Here is a 21,181-nt window from a genome sequence, read left to right as displayed (position 1 = left end):
GCAATTCATCACATTTTCACAGTGCAATCCTATACATGTTTGCTCAGAAACAAACCTCTATGTTGATTGGGATTACTCCCAGGTAAAAGTGCATCAGATAGCAGATCCCACACCCCAAACCAAAATCCCATTCATTTATGTCCTTTCTTAATACTATTGTGTTTTTAATTGTATTTTCCTTCCCACCATAGCAATTTACACTTTACAGGCATTATTCCATCAATCCGCACCCTATTTAGAACCTAAAGGTATATTGTCCTTTATTTGTGTTAGCAACAACAACAAAAGAATAAACATTTAGAAAATTATTTTTCACTTAAAATATATATAAATATCACACATACATACACACAGAACATTAAATGGACTACAGCAGACTCTAGAATGTCTGAAATTGTTTTTGTTGCATGTTTGTTTAGCTTGCACTTTGTCCAGCATGCTTATTAATAATCTGCAAGGAGCCACAATTTGATATAATTAGTTGGTTGTCTATATTATGGGGGGGGGGGCTACCTTCTTCATCTGTTAGGATTTCACACCTGCATAGCACACACTTCATACAATCAAGGAAATACCAGTGTTTCTGTTCCTTCTATACAAGTAGCTTTCGCGCCTTTATGGAGATAAAGTGAAGAAGGAGTTTAATTTTTAAAGCATGCAACCCAATGAAGGGTGCATCACTTATGACGCTTTATTTGTGATCACCGCTGCACTTGACTGATGGCAACTTCCACTTTAGATTTATACATAATATTACATTTAAAAGGACTTGTAACCTTGTGATGACTAGAGTTAGCATGATATATATTCACTTTGATTTGAAGCCATAGAAGACATGTGATGCTTCCTGGCAATATTAGATTTGATTTCTATATGATATGACACACCCATGAGCAGTTGAGGTGAAACCTTAATTCTATTCAACCTCATAACAAAAGAGCTTGATTTGAGCCTTCACTCCAATGCTTACGGACCTTTTGGAATATGCAAAATAGATAATGTTATGAGAATCAACTTGATGTACTTTCTCCTTTCATTTTATGTATCAAGTGAATCCTTAATACAGTGCTTGTTAAAGTATCCCTGGCCCACTGCACACACCAATTAAAACCCAACCATTAAATAGTCTATCTGCAATAAAATCCCCCATGTCGAATCAATTGCCAACCAGTTTTTGAGTTTCTAAAAAGATTAGCCAGGAGAAATTGGTGTAGACACTCAACGCCTAAGTCTCTTTGGTTCAGAATCTTGTACTCAGCCTGTTTGGGGGAAAAAAGTTCAGCGGAAGGCAGTGCTTAATTACCAATGAACATGCAGTGATAATAGTATGCTATGCAAACTGCAACAACCTCTCTGTGCTTCTGGACAGAAGTCAAGAACCTACATGGCTGCTCTATGGGTGTTTGTATGGTGCCAATGAACCTGCTGCTTGTGCGGAGGCTGAGGTGAAAAGCAGTGCTGGCAATGGGACAGCAATGCTTCTGAAGGCTTAGAACAGCTTTTGCTCTCTCTCTCTCTCTTTGCCAGATTGAAGACATGGAATAAAATGGATGCAAAATCAAGGACGTGGAATAAAATGGAAGCAAAATCAAGGATGTGGAATGAAACGGGTACACGCCTTTCTTTCCTTCTTATGTGTTTCCCATTATGAATGACTTTATCTTTCCCCTCACTTCTATTGGTGCTCCGTTCCCTGTAATCTATTGTGACAAACCACTGGCCCTTAGGATAATACCTACCTGTCTTATGGCATCTTCCCTAGTGAGTGATTTAAAAGGGATGGAAGGATGGAACAAAATGTCTGAGATGCAGAAAAAGGACAAGCTGGGAAGCATTGCCTGTCAAGCCAGCCCATCCTTCACACATACACAGATAGGAATGGAAACTGACCAAAGAGCACCTGAAGGGTTTCTGTATCTCTATATTGGATTATGTTCTTTTCCAAAACAAATAAAAGAGATGGATTTCTTATAACATCATAAAAAGGCAAAAAACCTCTGTGCACATGAGGGCCTTGCAGATCATGTTTTTTATGAAACTTCTGCAAAATAGGTGTTTTACACTATCACTTTCTGTCATAGATTAGTGTTTTATTTCAATAGATTAGTTGTGTGTGTGTGTGTGTATGTTTCATGTATCTTAGCTACAAGTTTTGTTGTATACTGCTTTGAGAGTTATTTGATTAAGGATCAGAGTCAAAAAGTGCACTACAACCACAGAACCACCTTAGGGACGTATTACCTTGGCTTAATGTGATCTACCTATGTGTTTCCAGTCTCAAACTTGATACGTTGCTTTAAAACCTTAAAAGGCTTGAGACCTGGATATGTGAGACACTACCTCTCCCCCATCCCACCCATATGTACTCTCCTTGGCACTCCATTCACCATCAGGTGTTGCTTCAGGTGCCTCTGTCAAAAGAAGCGCAACAGACAGACCCTTTGTGGGAGTGGCCTCTGTATTGCAGTACTTGAATGCCCTGTAGCTATAAACAGCACGCAAAAAACTTTTCTTTTTAGCTAACCTAGTTGATGAGCTGGTGCAGTTATTGCCTGGCACTTTTAATTTTCTGGCTCCACACTCTTGATTGCTGAATCCTTGTCAATTGTTTATATTTGTTGATTTTATATGTACCGGTAAGTTGGTTCAAATTTTGTTTTATACAATGTATTTTTTTTTAACCTATGGATAGTTAGCCACTCTGGAGTGTCCTCAGACAAGAATGGTGCGGGTATACAATTTTAAAATAAATACATGCCTTAGTCGTTGTTGTTTTTTGTTTTATGTTAGCTTTAATGTAAATAAGTTGCTTTGAGTTACGTTTTGGGTGGCGGGGATCCATGAAAACCTAGTAAGTTAACCCAGTAAGTTTAATAAATAAGAAAACACAATCCACTTTTTAAAACAGGGAGGAGGGGGAACCCCAGGCCAAACACAGACCTCCATTCTTCTCTATCAGGCATTAATAACTCTCCCCAGGCCACACTCCTTGCCCTCATGCCATACCCCTCACTGCCCCTAATTTGCACCTTCCTTGGATTTTTGTGCCTGGCTAGAATATGTCATTGAACTCTTAAAATGTGCCTTTCATGCCCAGATAGAAGTTATATGGGGTGTGTGCATGTACAAACATACTGTACAAACATACTGTCCAAAAGTAAAATTCATATTAATTGCTGTGCTCAATTTTGCAGCTGGCCCCACCCACCACAGCCATTTACCTTCATTCTCTGACATACACGTTTTAGTTGACACAACTCATCATTCCAAAGATTTAGTATAAATACCAATTGTATGGAGGCAAATCTTTTACAACTTCTTCCAATATAATCAAAGATGGGAGAGAAAGAGAACTGGAAAAGTTACTTGATCCTGCAATATATTGCAGCAAAGCACTGCAGGAAGGCAGGGTACAGGAGGCACACATAATCTGCCTCACCTTGAAGTAATGGTAATTGTATTAACCATCTCAGAGGGATATGCACACATTCACAGAGAGTGACTGCAGTATGCTGCGGTGTTCAGAAACCTTTTATTTGTCACATCATGCAATGTACCCTTAATGTATCTTCAGAAACCAAGCCATAATCCACAATGTGAGATATACCAGTGACCATTTATAATACAATCCTGCTGCAACATACTAGGTGAAAATCTAGGATACGGCAAAATCTGTAATATCTAAAATATATTTGCTGTTGAGAAACTATCAGGAAAGCATAATTGCATCATAAATATTCTATCACATATGACCCATTCAAGGGTGGTGGCAGCTGCTAGTAGATTCAGGAAGTTGCAATTCACTACAGGATGATAGTGTAGGAGCCAAGATAAAGCGTAACATGTCTGATGTTGCTGCAGCAACAAGGGAGAACTAGGAACTTCCCCTGTCAGTATTTAAAATTGCCTAAATATTAATATAACGGATCTTTATCAAGCATGCTGTGTGTGTCACTATGTGGAAATACTGTAACATAAATGGGTCCTGCAACAAAATGTTGCAGCTTTAAATTCTGCTGTTCCATTCCATTCCTCCTTTCTATGTTCTTCCCCCTTTCTGATAGTATTTCAAGGCCAATGAGCATGCTTAATCCTCATTGGGCTGTTGCAGTGTTCCCTCCCTCTCTGAGTGTGTGCTTCCCCCCTAAATGGTGTTTGTTTTTTCTTGGTTTTTTTGCACTTCTGCAGATCTTGGGAGTTCCTTCAAGCCTGCTGGCAACTCCTTGAGCATGGGTGGTGCTCTTTCGACTACATAAGCAGTAGCACTCCACACCTGAACCTCAGAAACAGGAGGAACGATTCTTTGCTAGGGACACCTCTAAAGGCTCTTTTGCACCCAGAGCTTTTTGACAGGAAGCTGCAAGCTGAGCCTGAAGCCAAAAGAAAGTGTCTGACAAACACTTTGCTCATGATGTGCCATAACCCAAATCACCACTTCACGAAACTGGGTCTTAAATAGTATGTCCTGCTTTTGAGCTGTAAAAGCAGGCTTGCAGGCCAAAATCCTGTTAACTGGCACGATCACGAAGAGCCATTATATAAGGAAGAGCCATTCCTTAATAAACTGACAGCTTGGTGCCCTTGCAAGGGAAGCAAACCCCTCTGATCATAGTGGGGCTTACGCGAGATTGCACGGCCAAATCCACAAATAGGCTCAGGCATATAGGCACTGCGTTTTTAATGGCACACGCCTACCCAGAAGCACGTTCCCTTCAACTCAATTTATCCTCGGAATTCTGGAAGGATCACAGGCTAAAAATCAGCTCGACTTCCAAATGCATCCTAAGAGAAGAGACGCCTGCCTCTCCACACGTGCAACGTTTAGAGCCCGGGGGAGCAAAAAAGCATGACGTTCATTTGCCAAATCACTGAACTTGAAGGGAGGAAATGTCCACCTGGTTTTTCCCCTGCCTGACTTTCCGCTTGCCCTTGCTTCCCAGCTCCTCGCCGCCGTTGCCTCCTTTTCAGAAGCTGCAAGATCTGCAAGGGGGGGGGGAGGGAATCGCCTCTCTTAATCCTCGAGGAAGTGAACAGCAGCAAACCGGGGAGGGCAGCGGATCAGGATGACTGCGACGACGTGCCTGCCCAGCTCAGCCTCTCTCGCCAAGTCTGCTCGCTCGCCTGCTGCGGTGGATGATGCCTTCCTCTCAGGACCCAGCAGTGATCCTCTTCTCCAGCAGCAAGGCTGCCTCTCCCCTTGCTCGCACCTTAAAGCAGCCATTTTTCACTCTGCAGCAGCCTGTGATGTCATCAACCCCCCTGCAGCCAAGTTCTGCCCTCCCCCAGCACCGCAACACTCCCCCCACAAATCCCCCTCACTCGTGAACAGCCAGTAGTAACAGCAGCAGCAGCAGGAGCGGCGGTGGCGGCAGAAAACTTTAGGAATCGCCCCTTTCTTTCTCTCCTCCCTCCCCTTCTGCAAATCGGTTTCCTGATGGGCAGCGGCGGCAGCAGCCATCTATCCTCCGCCTCAGCAGCGTTTTTGCTACAGGGCATGGCTGAGATGCAAGAGCTGGAGGCGCACAGCAGCAATACCGGGCTGCAAAATCAGCTCCGGAGGGGTGCCCTCTCCCTGTCTCCAGGCAGGACTGCAGCTTAGGTGTTGCTGCTGCTGCTGATCCATCTGCACTTGCTCTGTCCCTCTCTCCCTCTCTCTCTCCCCCTCTCCCTCACGCGTGGAAGGAAAAAAAAAGCAAAGCCAGAGGAAAAAAATCCCCTGCTGTGTGAGCTGCTGCTGCTGTTGCTGCCGCCTTCTTGTCTGCTGAGTCATGGATTGAGGGTCCCTCTCTCCTCGCGGAAATCACTGACACGTCTCAGAACTGGGTCTGCTGCAGCCATTGAGGAGCCCTGATTCCGGGGCCACAAGGACCAAGCCAGGCTGATGCTCCTCCTCCTCCTGCTCCAGCCGTCTACATAGGCAAGCTTGCCCTTTGCAGCGTTTTCTCGCCAAGGCTCCTGTCCTTCCTCCAGGCTCATTCGTCCTCAGCAGCTTTTCCTTAACAACACTCCCCCCACCTCAAATTCTCCCTGGAAAAGAAAGCAACCCCTCAACATACTCTTGAACCATGATCGCCGCCGCTTTTTTAGTTCTGCTGAGACCTTACAGCATCCAATGTGCCCTCTTCTTGCTCCTTCTGCTGCTGGGCACCGTCGCCACGATTTTATTCTTCTGCTGCTGGCACCGCAAGCTCCAGAAAGGGAGGCATCCGATCAAATCGGTCTTTTCCGGGCGCTCAAGGAGCCGAGGTAAGAGACGCAGTGCCTGGCTGGCTGGCAGCCTTTTGCCAAAGGGGGATGGAGGAATCCAGCTTCTTCAGAGGGAAGGAGGGAGCGTGGGGAGGGAAAGGGAATCCCCCGTCGCCTGCCCAAGCTGTGATAGTTAACGACTTGCTGCTAATGGGAGAGCTCGCCCACTCTCCGGATCTCCCCGGATTATTTGGGGGGAAAGGGCTTTTAAGAGACTGCGGCAGCCTAGTCTCCACCCCATCCCTTAACGAGATCATAAGATGCTGGGTGGGAACCCCTCTCGCTGCTCAAGTACGTTAGAACTTTCCCATCCAACTTCTAGAGAGGAGGAGGGAGAATTAAGATATACATGATGGCTGCTCAGCAACAGAGACTTCACATCATTTCAGTGGTGACTGTAGGGATGAGGATTAGCAAGAATAGGAACACTGAGCAGGCAGACGTGTACAAGAACTTAAATTACTTTGAAGTGCAGACAGATGCAGTTCTGCCTTTTTTAAAAACAACAATTCTCCTTTTCATTTCCAGATGCTGCAATGAGAAGCCACCACTTTCGCTCCGAGGTAATTTACTTAGCACGCAATCTAAAGGTCAGAACAAGTTTTGTTACCAAAATATAAATCACTGAATAACTGTCTATATATGAGCACTTGCCGCTTTAAAATAAAAGTTTTGCAATGTTTTGTATTCATTGTACATACCATTTCACTTAAATGGTTGCATAGCCTAATGCTGTTTTCTTGTTAACTAATACAGTATATTGATTCTTTCAGTACCTGTGCTTTATATTAGAAGATAATTCAATAAATGCAGCTATTAATAGTAGCAACATGGAGGCAAAAGCGTTGGCATCAGATCCATGCCTAAATCAGCTTTTGCTTGTTTCATCATCAGCCATTAGCTATATATTGCCACCCTACAGTTTTGAGTTTCAAACTTCATGTGAAAACTCAAGTAAAAGCACTGAAAATGTTTAAGGAACTAGTACTGTTTGTAGGAAAGAGGATTGGTAGCCTTTCAATTTATGGCTGCCATCATGCCAAAATTATAGAGGGTCTCCAAGCTTTCAATGACCACTTGATTTCAGAAAGTTTTTTTTCCTTTTGCTAAGGAGGAGCAAGGAATGGAGACCATTCCACAGTCTGTCTCCTTTGTTCATTTTCTGTTAATACTTTTTGCATTAAAAATAAAATAAAAAACCTTAATCAGTCAGGCATTTCTGGCTTCCTGCTACAGATTTAAGGAAGCAGAGCACATCTAATCTTCTCACAACCTCTCAAGGTTATTTGGTGCTTCTGGCACTTAATAATTCTTTTTTCCCAGTGATTTCTTTTTCTTTTTGCATTTGTACATTTAAGAACATCCTTTCAAAGCAATCTGCTGGGGGATCCTATTCTAGAGAGACCTTTCCTTTGTAGAACTGCCCCTTTCTTATACAAGAATGTTCAAGGACAATTGATTCTCTATTAAAATTGCCTCCAAATCCCACTGGAAAATTAAAACATTTATCAAGTAACTTTTCCCCTCTGTGTAAAGTGACTGATTTGCATATCTAAAGCTAAATCTGGAGATTTGAGTTGGGACTTCATTTAACATTTTCAGTTCAATTATTAATAGTTAAATAACAACTCATTTCTTTCATGCAGCCCAGTCCTAGGCATGTTTACTCAGAAGTAAATTCCAATGCATTCTTACTTCCTGGTAAATGCACTAGCCTCACAGCCTGTGATAATAAGCACATTAACCCACTGTTTTAAATGGGATTTAGCCCCATTCAAGTGTGGCTACACTTTCAGCCTTACCTTCTTAACGTACCATCTTAGCCACACTTCCTTGGGAGCAAGGTCTGTTGGAGTTATGCCTGAGTAAACATACATAGGATTGGGCTGCACAGGATCAGTCTACTAAAAGTTAAGCACAAATCCCATTCATTTCAGTGGCAGAGCTAAGCAACTGAGGGAATTTTCCCCATTGAATTCAATGGGACTGAAATGTGTTTTGACTGGCTGGGTCTTAGTACCAGCAATTTGATGTAGTCCTATTGATCACTAATGATCAGTAAGTGATGTGAAACGTTCAGAGGTGCTGGACTGCGCTGACCTTACTGCTCCCGAGCCACCCACCTGCAGGACAGCCCACCCATGAGACAATGTGATACAACTGCTTCAGGTGGCAAGATCCACAGGGGCAGCAGATCCAGCCTCCAAGGAATGCAACAGGTGTGGTGTGCTCCTTGGAGGCCAGATCTGCTGCCTCCTGGGAATCAGTTGGCGAATAGGAAAGGCTGGTGCTCTCCTCCCACCCATGTTCCCAATGTAGATCTTCACTCACCCCTTCTCCCCAGGTGGTGGGGTGGGTGGCACCATTTTGTCCTTTGCCTCAGGCGCTTGGGCTGGCCCCACCCACCTGCCAGGAAGCTAGCTTGTTTCCTCTACCCCTCCTCACAAGCCACTTCTGGAGAGGCAACATCTAATCTGCGAATTTCCAGAGGACGTCTTGCCCTGCTTTGCTAAACCTTACATTTCCATATGTAATTTGTTGTATATAGAGGATACGGTTCTATGCACAGCTACCTATAACTAAGCCCTCATAGAACTCAGTGACTTACTTTTGCTTAAATTTTTATAGCAAGGGCTTTTTCCCCCCAGCCCAAGGGTCCCATTCCCTTCTGCCTTCTATGGGCAGAACAGCAAATTTTTACCTTTATACAGGTAGGCTGGATTCTACACACACTCAGAACCGCCCCCCTTATATTCTCCATCCAGGTAAGCAAGGGGCATTATCAGAGTTCAAGGACCCATTCCAGCCAGGAGAAAACAGTGGGGGTGTGAAGCAGGACCAGTGAGGGGTGTGGCTTGGGGAGCATTCTGGGGGCCTGATGGAGAGGTCAGGAGGGCCGCATTCACCCTGAGGTTCCCCACTCATGTTTCAGAATTGTACTGCTAGGGATACGCTAACAAAAGGACATGGTAACTTATGGCATTGCTAATTTATATTATTAAATCAAAAGTCAGGCTGATTCTGCCTTATCTCAAATTAACTGACTTGGAACACAGAGGCTTCCACATTGTCACTTCTAAGGAGTGGGTTTATTTAATGTTTAATTGCTTTACTTTAAAGTGTGCATAATATTATTTTCCTACATTGAAAGTCCTTGAATAATTGAGCAGCTTAAAAAAAGCAACCTTTCAACAAAAAAGCACATTCAATTTTTACTAATCCTGTCACCACCTTCTTTATTCAAAATTAAAAATTTTGCAATCACACACAGATATTCTATATCCGTACGTCAGTTTTTCTGCTGCTCTATTGTTTAGCTGTAGCATAGTCTGCATTTTTATATTTTATTGTCAAGTGTTGGTTTTTATTGGCGATTATAAGCTGGTTTGCGTGGGAAGTTCCTCAAAAAAGCAGAGTATCTAGGAAACAACATGGTGGTTTTGAGCATTAACTATTAATCATTTGAATTGTATCATGTATCACATGCATATATTGAATGGATTCTCATCTCCAAAGAATAATGATCAATATTACAAAACTACTGGCAAATGTTGAATGATGGGTGTTTTGTTATAATAAGAAAATCAGTATTACAGTCCAAAGTCCATTCCTTTCACTGGAATAAGTGAACTGGGCACCACACCCTTTATGACCTCATACGTTATGATGTCACCTGGAGGCCACAATTTTGAAATTACGAACTCCTTCCCCTTCCCCCTCAGCTGTGGCACTGCTGGCACCAGGAGGCAGCAGAACATGATGGAAAATCTATTTTAGTGAGGCATGGGTTAAGATGTTGGATCTCCAGGCCTTCTTTGCTTATCCAAGTGGCTTTTTAAGGAAATCTAGTTACTGGCCAGGACCATAATGTGTGTTCTGGCTCTTACAGCCAAATAACCACAGTCAGAATTGTACTCTGCATGATGTTTGATGTACTGGAGCTACTTGTGAGTGAGTCAGTTAGCGCTGGTTTCTTTTTTAGTGGAATTTACTTCCAGATAAATTTGCTTGGGGTTTCTGCTTTAGCCTATAGTTTCCAAATATCAGGTATTACAAGATCTGGTAATTTCAGTGGGATGTGGTCTTTTTAGAAGGACAGGGCACCAGCCATGACTTTCTTTGATGTCTAGTTATGATTTTCCTTAAACTTATAAGCTAAACTTTGAAACTGCTGCAGCAGCACAATTCTCAGGAAAGGTAAGCTGCTTGAAGATTGCAGCCTTAGGCTATAATGCTGCACACAGGGCTGCTCAAATCCCATTGACTTCAGTGGGATTTAAAAGCAGTCGAATTGTGTATGGGAGGGCAGCTGTAGGCGGTTGGGAGTACAAGTCCCATTGACTTTCAATGAGACTTAGCTTCCTAAGTGCCTTGGGAAATAGATTTTTCAAAGGAAAGAATTGCAAATGAGGCCAACTCCCCCTCCTCCAGCTTTTACAATGGTTGAAATGTATGCATCTGTGTAAACATAATTAGAACTCAATAACCAGCGCAAGATTCTGAGGCTCCCTGTGGAGATAAGAGTTGCCCGTGATGCCGGTTTGAACATGGATGCAGCAGAGCACATACTGCTGTTTAACCACACACACATGTACAGTGAGGTGATTAAACATCCCCTAGCACCATATATCATACCACGGAGTATTCAAGATGACATCAAGAAGATTGCACTCATCGATCCAAGGTTGCATGGAGGTGTGCTTGTCTTGAATTGACTATGAGGAGCAAACGAAATGGCTAAGGGAAGCCAGTAAAAGGCCTCTAGGTCATTTATAGCCTGCCATGGTTTTCTATTGTACAACTCTGGCTCTCAGTCAATTAAACCTGTTGAATGCAGTCAATGATTAGGGGTGTGCACAGACCCCCTATCCACCCTGTGGCCCAGATTGGGTAGATTTCATCCTGTGATGTCCTAATCCAGTAGCGTGGGTAGCTGGGCACGGTGGGGGAGGTCCACACCAGGAGGGAGGGCATAGGGCACCATAGGTGTCTGTAGGGGAGGCATGAGACTCTGCAGTGCAGCACACTGACTGTTGTGTGTTGGGGGTTGTAATTCTGGGCAGCAGGAGTGCTTGTGGTCAGCAAGGTGGTTCCTGGGCATTTCGGGTGCTGCAGGAGGGGGCAGAGCTTAAATCGGTAGCTGCCCTAAACAAAGCTCAACAACTTTGGTCCAACTTTGGGGGTTGGTAAGCCTGAATCCATCCCCAAGGTACTTTTAAAATCCTATTTTAACACATTGGGGGTTGAAAAGGGCCAGGGAGTTGTACTAGTACTCTGCAGGATTGGACCCTGCCAGCTGTTAAGTGGAAGGAACCAATCCTGTTGAGTTCTGGTCACTGCTCCATTGCTAGTGGTTTCCCTGCACACGAAGGAAAACACTTGTGAAGGAGGAGGACCCAGCACACTGCAGAGGCTAAGATTCTCCTGCCTACCAAGTGGTTAGCAGGAGGGCTTGATCCTGTGAGGTACTGTTTCACAAGTGGCGTTTCTGCAAGAAAGCCCCTTACAAAGCAGCACCTACACCTACAAGATTGATGTGGAGTGCAGGCATTGATCTTGTGGGGCAGGTGTTGGGCCTACCTCCTCTTGGGAAGAGGCACCCACCAGTTGGGTAGGACTTGACCCTTTTCCTGTGGTTTTCCCACCTTGCCCTCTTCTCCTTTCTGTCCCGCCCCCTGACAGCCACAGATCGCTCTGGGCCTATCCAACCTGACTTGCAGTGGTTTGTGCCTGTCCCTACCTGACTCGCCCAAAGTCCTCCTAATGTGTCTGATTTGGCTTGGGGTTTTGGCCTCGGCTGAATCTGGTGCACAGCTCTGACAGCGATAAGGTGTGGAGGGCAACCAGAGATCTGGTATCACAAACCTTGAGCACATTGTATGACTGCATAAGCATTATCCTAACTTAATCAGAGTCTGCTGTGTTAAAGTCAGCAATCCATGGACTCAAACAGCAGCAGGACAAAGAAGCTTGTGTGCAAATTTATTCTTCAGACAAGGTCCTGGCACTGCTGACTTTATCAGTGTCCACGATACTGCTTATCCTATATCTAATCATTAGTACAATGTAGCACAATGCAAACACAATTCATCAAACTAAATTGGCCAATGTTTGATTACCACCAAAGCCCCTATATATACTGGGACCAAATTCAAATGGTCTTCTATGTTACACAATTAGCAAAATGATGCAATCAGTAGGTCTTAGCCATGAGCCTGGGAACATCAGAGTTGGTTTGGGTGCATAGTTTAGTGCCTGAGCTTTAAAACAGTAAGTAACAAGTGGAGCCTGAAACAAAATATTGAAGTGCAGAGTGTTCCTGTTCAGGATTTCCATTCCCCTCCCTTCACAACAGACACTTTCAATCAAGCATTCAGTGGCCTCTCATCACACTCATTCCTCACTGAGCTGTTTTGGGGTTCCACCTCCTGCAAGAGCAGTTAAAGCCTCCCTTAATGGGTGGGTATGAATTGGGTGGAGGTGTCCTTCTGCTCAGCTCTGCTGGCTAAGCATCACTCTGCTGCCATGGCCCCTCAGCTAGGTGAGTGTGCCATTGATGGGATGCCCACTGACAACAGGCATCAGGGCCCCCAAAATGGGGAATTCTGGAGGCGAGGAGGGGCTGAACAGGTCTGGTCCTATTGCTGTCAAGCAACAGCATCAGTCCTGATCACGCCCCCACCAAACCTCTGCTATTACTGCCTGGCCCTACCACTCTGCAAAGGCTCGCTGCCTGAATCTGGATTGAGTCCCAAGTGTTATTTTTCCAAAAATATTTTTTGTACCTCTGTAAACTTTGTGGTTCTCCCAAAGCCTGTTGATGCCTTCTTCTTGTGCATTGATAATGCCATTTTGAAGAACTAATTTCACTGTGGATGTATAGTATGATGGTGGTGGTGATATTATCACCATCATTAGTGAGAACCACCATAATTTCTATGATCTTATGTTGTATGTCTTTCCCCAAGGAGAAGTCAGAACCAGATCCCCTACCTTTGGCTTGGAGGGAAAACAGTTTCCATGCAGGCTTGAGCCACAGCAACTCCCCTTTTAGAAATTAGGATTTGGGTGTGAATTCATGTAACATACACTTGAAAAGGATTATAAGGAAGTTGTGTTATAAATTAAGTATTAGTATTCTTAAAGTGACTGCCCTACAAATATATATTACCTATTTGAATTGCTTTAATCTACTAATTTGGAAGTTACTTGATTATATCCATAGTGAAAAACTCTTCTGGAGCCGCTATCCTCTTTGGGAACCAAAGTAACTTCTAAAGTGTGATCCTAGTTCATAGGTCACTAGACAGCCAAATCTCTCAGTGAACATGTGGGGTGATGACGTGCGAAAAACAGGCTTTTTACCAAACTCAGATCAAGCCATAGATGATCTGATCCTACATCCCGTGCAAAACTGCCAATACATTTCAACTGGATTTATTATTCAAAGGGAAAGAAGTGTTAGTGTTGTAGCCTAAAACATTTTGTACCATATAGCAGTGCCCAAGATGAGTTATTCGTGGCAATCGACCTGGTTCAGCTGTCACTTAAGGGCTTTTTGATTTAGCAGAATTGCTAGTGACAGGATTTTGCTCCCTGCGTAATGGAACCAAATTTGTATTTGTTATTATCCTCGTTTCAGGGAGATGACTGCGCATATTTAGTTTTATCCTGAAGAAATTCATTTGGGTAGCATTTGCTTTTCACAGACTTTACATCTGCTGCTTAGCCTGCTGAAAAGTTACTGTCACTACAGGAGATGACATTTATGCATTCAGTTGTCATGTAGATAAGATGCTTATGCATGTCTGGTGCAAAAAATAGGTCACCCAGGGAAGCAAACGGAAATAAAAAAAATCCTATTGGTAATGTCGATAACAGAAAACTCCAACTGCTGAATGTTTAGCTCAGTATAGTCTTCCCCACAACCTCGTCATTTTTGACAAACATTTCCTTCTTGCCTTGTACAAAAAAGCCATCTTCCGTGTGTGACCCATTATCACAGTCAACCCACTTTCTGCTTAACAGGACAACCAGCTAAAAATATCATTCTTGTTGCCACTATAGAATGATAATGAATAGCCTTGAAAGTCTTCTGCTATAATTCAGTAGAAGAATCCCAGGGTTATTTATAAGCTGCTGAGTGTACGACTAACTCAGATGAAAAGGAAAATCAGAAAAGCCTCTAAGCTGAATTTATAGTTCTGTGTCTGATTTGGGGAAAGTGCATTCAAGGAGAGACACAGACAAATGCAAGCTTCTGTCTATTCAAAGGATTTATTTTTTTCAGTAGATGGAATCAATTGTATTTGGACACATTTCTGCCTTAGGGTGTTGGAAATGCATTCCATTAAGTGCAGAAGGTTCAAGGAACAAGGTCAAGGGGGAAAATGTTTTTGAATATGAAAATAAAAGGTTTCCCTGCAATAATTAGAATAAATCCTGCTGTAGGTAGGAATTAATGTGTAATATAGAGCAGTACTGTACTCCAGTGCCACATAAAGTTTTATCTCTTATGATGGACATAATTTCAGCCAGTGATGCTGTGTAAATGGCTAGCAAGACACCAGGGTGGGGGGGGGGGAATCTGTGAACTTGGAGATGTTTCTGGACTTTTAACACCCAGCCACTTTGACCAATGGTCAGGCGTGATGGAAGCTGTTGTCCAGCAGTATCTAGAGGTTCACAGGTTCCCCATCCTGACACATGGATTAACTTTAAAATACAAGAAATAATTGTTTTGTCAATTGCTCATTCACTTTAGCTATGGTAGATGTGATTGGAAATGGCTAGCAAGGGAGAGAGTGAGAGAGATAGTTAGAAACAAATAAAAAGAGAGATGGAAATAGTAATGGACTGATAGATAGAAATGTATAAAAATATACATGAGAAAGAGAACTAGATAGATATAGAGAAAGTGTGTTCCTTACATTACAAAAACTTTTCACTAGGAACTTATCCTGCATTGAAGACCCATCAGACCATCTGATAAGCAGTTGGTGGGAACATGCACAAAATTGCGCAGAGAATGGTGCTTCTTTCTCCCAATTGAAGCAAAATTGGGGGGGGGTCCCTTTTATAGCTCTGCAAGCTTATATGCAATGATGATATAGGCTTAGTGTATCTTTTGTGAACAAAGATTGCCTGCCTCTGCAGATAGGGGAGTTCACTTTTTGTGCAGATGGCATAATCCAGAAACTTGACACAAATGTTTTAAGGATCTGTGAACTGAAGGGGAGTAATGATTCAAATGCTAACTAAACGCCTTCTATGCTACAGGAACTGCCTAAAACTAACACAACAGACAGATACCCCCCCCCCCGCAAATTGTGCCTCTGTCTTGGTTTATCACTCCAGCACAGTCTCTATTTACACACAGCAGTTATCTTCACAACTACTGTCTGGATAAAGGCGGAAAATATTAAACAAAGCTGGCCTCCCTTGGCAATGATTGAGCAGGGGACAGAAAAAAAATTCAAACAGATGATTGTTGGAGATCTGGTATAGTAGAGTGAGCAAGGCTGCAATCCTATATCTCCCCCCACCCCAAATATTATCCCCTCAACAACTCTGTGAGGTAAAGTAGAGAGTTAGGTCCTGACTGAAGGTCATCCAGTGGGCTTCCTGGATAAGAAGGAATTGGAATTTGGGTCTTCTTAATCCTAATCTGAAGGGACGCGGGTGGCACTGTGAGTTAAACCACAGAGCCTAGTACTTGCCGATCAGAAGGTTGGCGGTTCGAATCCCCGCGACGGGGTGAGCTTCCGTTGCTCGGTCCCTGCTCCTGCCAACCTAGCAGTTTGAAAGCACGTCAGAGTGCAAATAGATAAATAGGTACCGCTCCGGCAGGAAGGTAAACGGTGTTTCCATGCGCTGCTCTGGTTCACCAGAAGCGGCTTAGTCATGCTGGCCACATGACCTGGAAGCTGTACGCCGGCTCCCTCGGCCAATAAAGCGAGAGGAGCACCGCAACCCCAGAGTCGGCCACGACTGGACCTAATGGTCAGGGGTCCCTTTACCTTTACTGCCTTAACGTGAGTAAACTTACTTTTTGTTGACTATGAATAGGATTGTGGTGTTTTTATTCTTTTAAGAGGGATTCAAGGGAATTTACTAGGAACGTGCAATTCAATCTGAGGCAGATTGGACTGCATAATAGTAAGCGGTTCTAACGAGCCTGCAACCAGCTTTCTACTGGGTGTGAGAAGGGGAATGTAACTCTGCTACATAAGGAACTTGCTAGCGCAAGTTAGGAAGGATATTAATAAACAATATATCCTCTCCTGCCACCCTGAACATTCCCACATAAAGGGGTGTGCCTATCTCATAAACTCTCTCTCTCACACACACACATACATACAGGAGACATGCACAAACCTCTCTGTGCACTATAGTGCTATGTTTTAAGTTTATTTTTCTCCCTTTTTTGCCGCCATTGCATAAATCAGTGCAGCTGGGTGGGGGGAGAACAGTCTTGCTAAGGGTCCTGACTAGGCTGCCTCTGCCATATAGCAATCTTAATGTTCTTCCAGGAGCAACCAATGCCAACTTCAAGAGAAAGGGAAAGCAAAGATTCAGCATTTCATAACAAAAGATGGTTGAGGTTCAGATATAACCCGCTAGGGGATATACGCTCTTCCAGCGCCCATTAGCCAAGGCCAAAGCATCAGTGACATAATGCATTAATTGAACTATGATTCAACATTGTTTCCCCATTAGTGCTCTGCTCTCAGTGGATTTCACTGTGAGGACGTCAGGGTCACAAGGTCTGATGAGAAAACCATTTTGAAGGAGGTACGCTGCTTCCCAGCACTGTACTATATTGTAGCTGTCTGAATGGACAGGATATCAAGAATCAATGCAGCACCTAAAGAAGATTAACACTATTGGGTATTAGTTCTGTTTTGTAGATTGGTTTTCCTTTGACTCGGCATGCAACAATGCATCATAAATACGGCTATGGCTATGGCCCCCATAAGAGTAGAATAGTGCCATGTCTCAGGAGAACAGTGTTCTATTAGTAAAAGAGTACTAGATTATTATTAGTAAAGGTAAAGGGACCCCTGACCATTAGGTCCAGTTGTGGCCGACTCTGGGGTTGCGGCGCTCATCTCGCTTTATTGGCCAAGGGAGCTGGTGTACAGCTTCCGGGTTATGTGGCCAGCATGACTAAGCCGCTTCTGGCGAACCAGAGCAGCGCACGGAAACGGCGTTTACCTTCCCGCTGAAGCGGTACCTATTTTCGAACTGCTAGGTGGGCAGGAGCTGGGACAGAGCAACGGGAGCTCACCCCATTGTGGGGATTCGAACCGCCGACCTTCTGATCGGCAAGTGCTAGGCTCTGTGGTTTAACCCACAGCGCCACCCCGTTAAGGCAGTACGCAGTATCAGTCTTGAAGGCAGGCTTAAAGACAAATAGCAACATGTGGATTTACCCCGTGTGGGGGGCAATCCCTGTGTTGCTGTTGACTGCAAGCCAACAGAGCAGTCTTAGCTGGAAGCAGATGAAAGGAGAAAGGGGGGGGGGAGGGAGGGAGTGCTGCGTGACCCGTCCTTTTGTTACCTGGACAGGTAAAGTCATGCCCACCTCTGGTCACATGCAAGGGGAAGGATGCTCCAGGCCAGGAGGAACAGGAGGTTTCGACTGGCTGAAGTTGGACCAAAAATTCCCTTGAATGTCCACTCTAGCATTACAAGGAATGTTGTACTTGTCTGCTACCTGTGGATCACATCCCACACTTTATAACTGCAGTCACCACTGGCATGAGGTCCCAGGAGGATGTGGTCCTCGGACTTTGGTTCACTACTTCTGCCGTATGATGTTGCATTAAGCAGTCGGCATCAGGGAGGAGGAGGTTTTTCATACAGAGCAGTGGTGGGAAACCTTTGGCCCTCCAAATGTTGCACAATTCCCATCATCCCAACCACTGGCCATTCAGCAACATCTGGAGAGCCAAAGCCAGTCACAGAGTGAGCATACAGTCTACCTCAAGACTCTATTGTCCCCATTATTATCTCATTTGGCTATAAGTGGAGGCAGAGGCTTAATTAAAATGGATTGGGAATGCCAGTTATATTTGCTGAATTTAGTATAGGGCAGGGTTAGGATGTGATTAACTGTGGAACCAAAGGGCTAACCTTTGTGCAGGAGGAGCTAACCCCCTTGCAACAGCACCGTGCTGGGAGAACCTGCTGTTGCCACATTCTTCTATTACAGCTATTAAAGTCACAGAATCCCCAGCCTGAGGAAGGCTGAGCTATGGAACTCCTTGCCACAAGGAAAACACTGTAGCACAGAATTTAGCAACTAGAGATGGGTTGGAGGTCAGCAGAAAACGTCATCAGGAATTTCCAAGTAATTATGCCAAACTCTGCCTCCATCTGCCACCATTTTGTGACTAGAAGGCCTCAGTCACTTTTAGCTGTCTCAAATTTTTAGTGCTTCCTGCACTCCTTTGCAGGTATATTCTCCAGTAATGTATGTATACTCAGTAGTGAAAACTTTGTTAATGAATTTTTAAAAGTGTTAATCAGACGTTAATATTACAAATCCTCAAAATGGGAGACAGCGACAATCCTTGCTTAAACAGCCACTCAGACAACCTTAACTTTGGCCTATAATACGAGCTATAGAAAAAGGTAACTCTTCAGATATTATCAAGGTTGTCTAAAGCATGTTTTAGATGTAATCTAACTTAATTAATTGAGATGAGCCCCTCAGGTCGGAAGGTGTTCAACATGCTACTGGGGAAGAGCGGAGGACAAGTACAAGTAGATCCAGAGCTGATGAAGCGGCTGGGCCAAAGCGGAAAGGACACTCAGTTGTGGATATGCATGGAAGCGAAAGGAAAGTCCAATGCTGTAAAGCAAAATATTGCATAGGAACCTGGAATGTAAGAACCATGAACCTGGGTAAGTTGGATATGGTCAAAAATGAGATGGCAAGAATAAATATTGACATCCTGGGCATCAGTGAACTAAAATGGACGGGAATGGGAGAATTCAGTTCGGATGACTATCATATCTACTACTGCGGGCAAGAAACCCGTAAAAGAAATGGAGTGGCCCTCATAGTCAACAAAAGAGTGGCAAAAGCTATACTGGGATGCAATCTCAAAAATGATAGAATGATCTCGATACGAATCCAAGGCAGACCTTTTAACATCACAGTAATCCAAGTTTATGCACCAACCACTGGTGCTGAAGAAACTGAAATTGACCAATTCTATGAAGACTTACAAGACCTTATAGAAGTGACACCAAAGAAGGATGTTCTTCTCATTATAGGGGATTGGAATGCTAAAGTAGGGAATCAAGAGATAAAAGGAACAACTGGCAAGTTTGGCCTTGGAGATCAAAACGAAGCAGGGCAAAGGCTAATAGAGTTCTGTCAAGAGAACAAGCTGGTCATCACAAACACGCTTTTCCAACAACACAAGAGACGACTCTACACATGGACATCACCAGATGGGCAACATCGAAATCAGATTGATTATATTCTCTGCAGCCAAAGATGGAGAAGCTCTATACAGTCAGCAAAAACAAGACCTGGAGCTGACTGTGGCTCAGATCATCAGCTTCTTATAGCAAAATTCAAGCTTAAACTGAAGAAAGTAGGAAAAACCACTGGGCCGGTAAGATACAATCTAAGTCAAATCCCTTATGAATACACAGTGGAAGTGAGGAACAGGTTTAAGGATTTAGATTCGGTGGACAGAGTGCCTGAAGAACTATGGGTGGAGGCTCACAGCATTATACAGGAGGCAGCAACGAAAACCATCCCAATGAAAAAGAAATGCAGGAAAGCAAAGTGGCTGTCCGACGAGGCCTTACAAATAGCGGGGGAAAGAAGGCAAGCAAAATGCGAGGGAGATAGTGAAAGATACAGGAAATTGAATGCAGATTTCCAAAAAATAGCAAGGAGAGACAAGAAGGCCTTCTTAAACGAGCAATGCAAAGAAATAGAGGAAAACAACAGAATGGGAAGAACCAGAGATCTGTTCAAGAAAATCGGAGATATGAAAGGAACATTTCGTACAAAGATTACCCTAATAAAGGACAAAAGTGGTAAGGACCTATCAGAAGCAGAAGACATCAAGAAGAGGTGGCAAGAATACACAGAGGAACTATACCAGAAAGACATGGATGTCTCGTACACCCCAGGTAGTGTGGTTGCTGACCTTGAGCCAGACATGCTGGAGAGTGAAGTCAAATGGGCCTTAGAAAGCACTGCAAATAACAAGGCCAGTGGAAGTGATGGGATTCCAGCTGAACTATTTAAAATTTTAAAAGATGATGCTGTTAAGGTACTACATTCAATATGCCAGCAAGTTTGGAAAACTCAGCAGTGGCCAGAGGATTGGAGGAGATCTGTCTACATCCCAATCCCAAAGAAGGGCAGTGCCAAAGAATGCTCCAACTACCGCACAATTGCACTCATTTCACACACTAGCAAGGTTATGCTTAAAATTCTACAAGGAAGGCTCAAGCAGTATGTGGACCGAGAACTCCCAGAAGTGCAAGCTGGATTTAGAAGAGGCAGAGGAACCAGAGACCAAATTGCAAACATGCGCTGGATTATGGAGAAAGCTAGAGAGTTCCAGAAAGACATCTACTTCTGCTTCATTGACTATGCAAAAGCCTTTGACTGTGTCGACCACAGCAAACTATGGCAAGTTCTTAAAGAAATGGGAGTGCCTGATCACCTCATCTGTCTCCTGAGAAATCTCTATGTGGGACAAGAAGCTACACTTAGAACTGGATATGGAACAACTGATTGGTTCAAAATTGGGAAAGGAGTACGACAAGGCTGTATATTGTCTCCCTGCTTATTTAACTTATATGCAGAATTCATCATGCGAAAGGCTGGGCTGGATGAATCCGAAGCTGGAATTAAGATAGCCGGAAGAAATATCAACAACCTCAGATATGCAGA

General features: G+C 43.8%; 1 protein-coding gene across 30 annotated transcripts in view; it reads left to right on the top strand.

Moving 5' to 3' along the window:
* Window positions 1–5,349: 5,349 nt before the first annotated feature.
* DST (dystonin) overlaps window positions 5,350–21,181 on the top strand; it is a 304,267-nt gene continuing 288,435 nt past the window's right edge. For 12 of the 30 annotated variants that reach the window (XM_053381100.1, XM_053381121.1, XM_053381095.1 and 9 more), the window contains exons 1-2: window positions 5,351–6,246; window positions 6,775–6,836. In XM_053381100.1, coding sequence (XP_053237075.1) covers window positions 6,066–6,246; window positions 6,775–6,836 — 243 coding nt within the window. In that variant the 5' untranslated portion in view covers window positions 5,351–6,065. Of the gene's footprint in view, window positions 6,247–6,774; window positions 6,837–21,181 lie in introns of all 30 variants that reach the window. The other 18 variants (XM_053381110.1, XM_053381108.1, XM_053381102.1 and 15 more) reach the window with 7 other exon arrangements.

This window comes from Podarcis raffonei, chromosome 3 (genome assembly GCF_027172205.1).
Source record: "Podarcis raffonei isolate rPodRaf1 chromosome 3, rPodRaf1.pri, whole genome shotgun sequence".
Lineage (NCBI taxonomy): Eukaryota > Metazoa > Chordata > Lepidosauria > Squamata > Lacertidae > Podarcis > Podarcis raffonei.
Note: the sequence above shows the minus strand (reverse complement) of the source record. Positions and strands in the feature narration are given on the sequence as shown.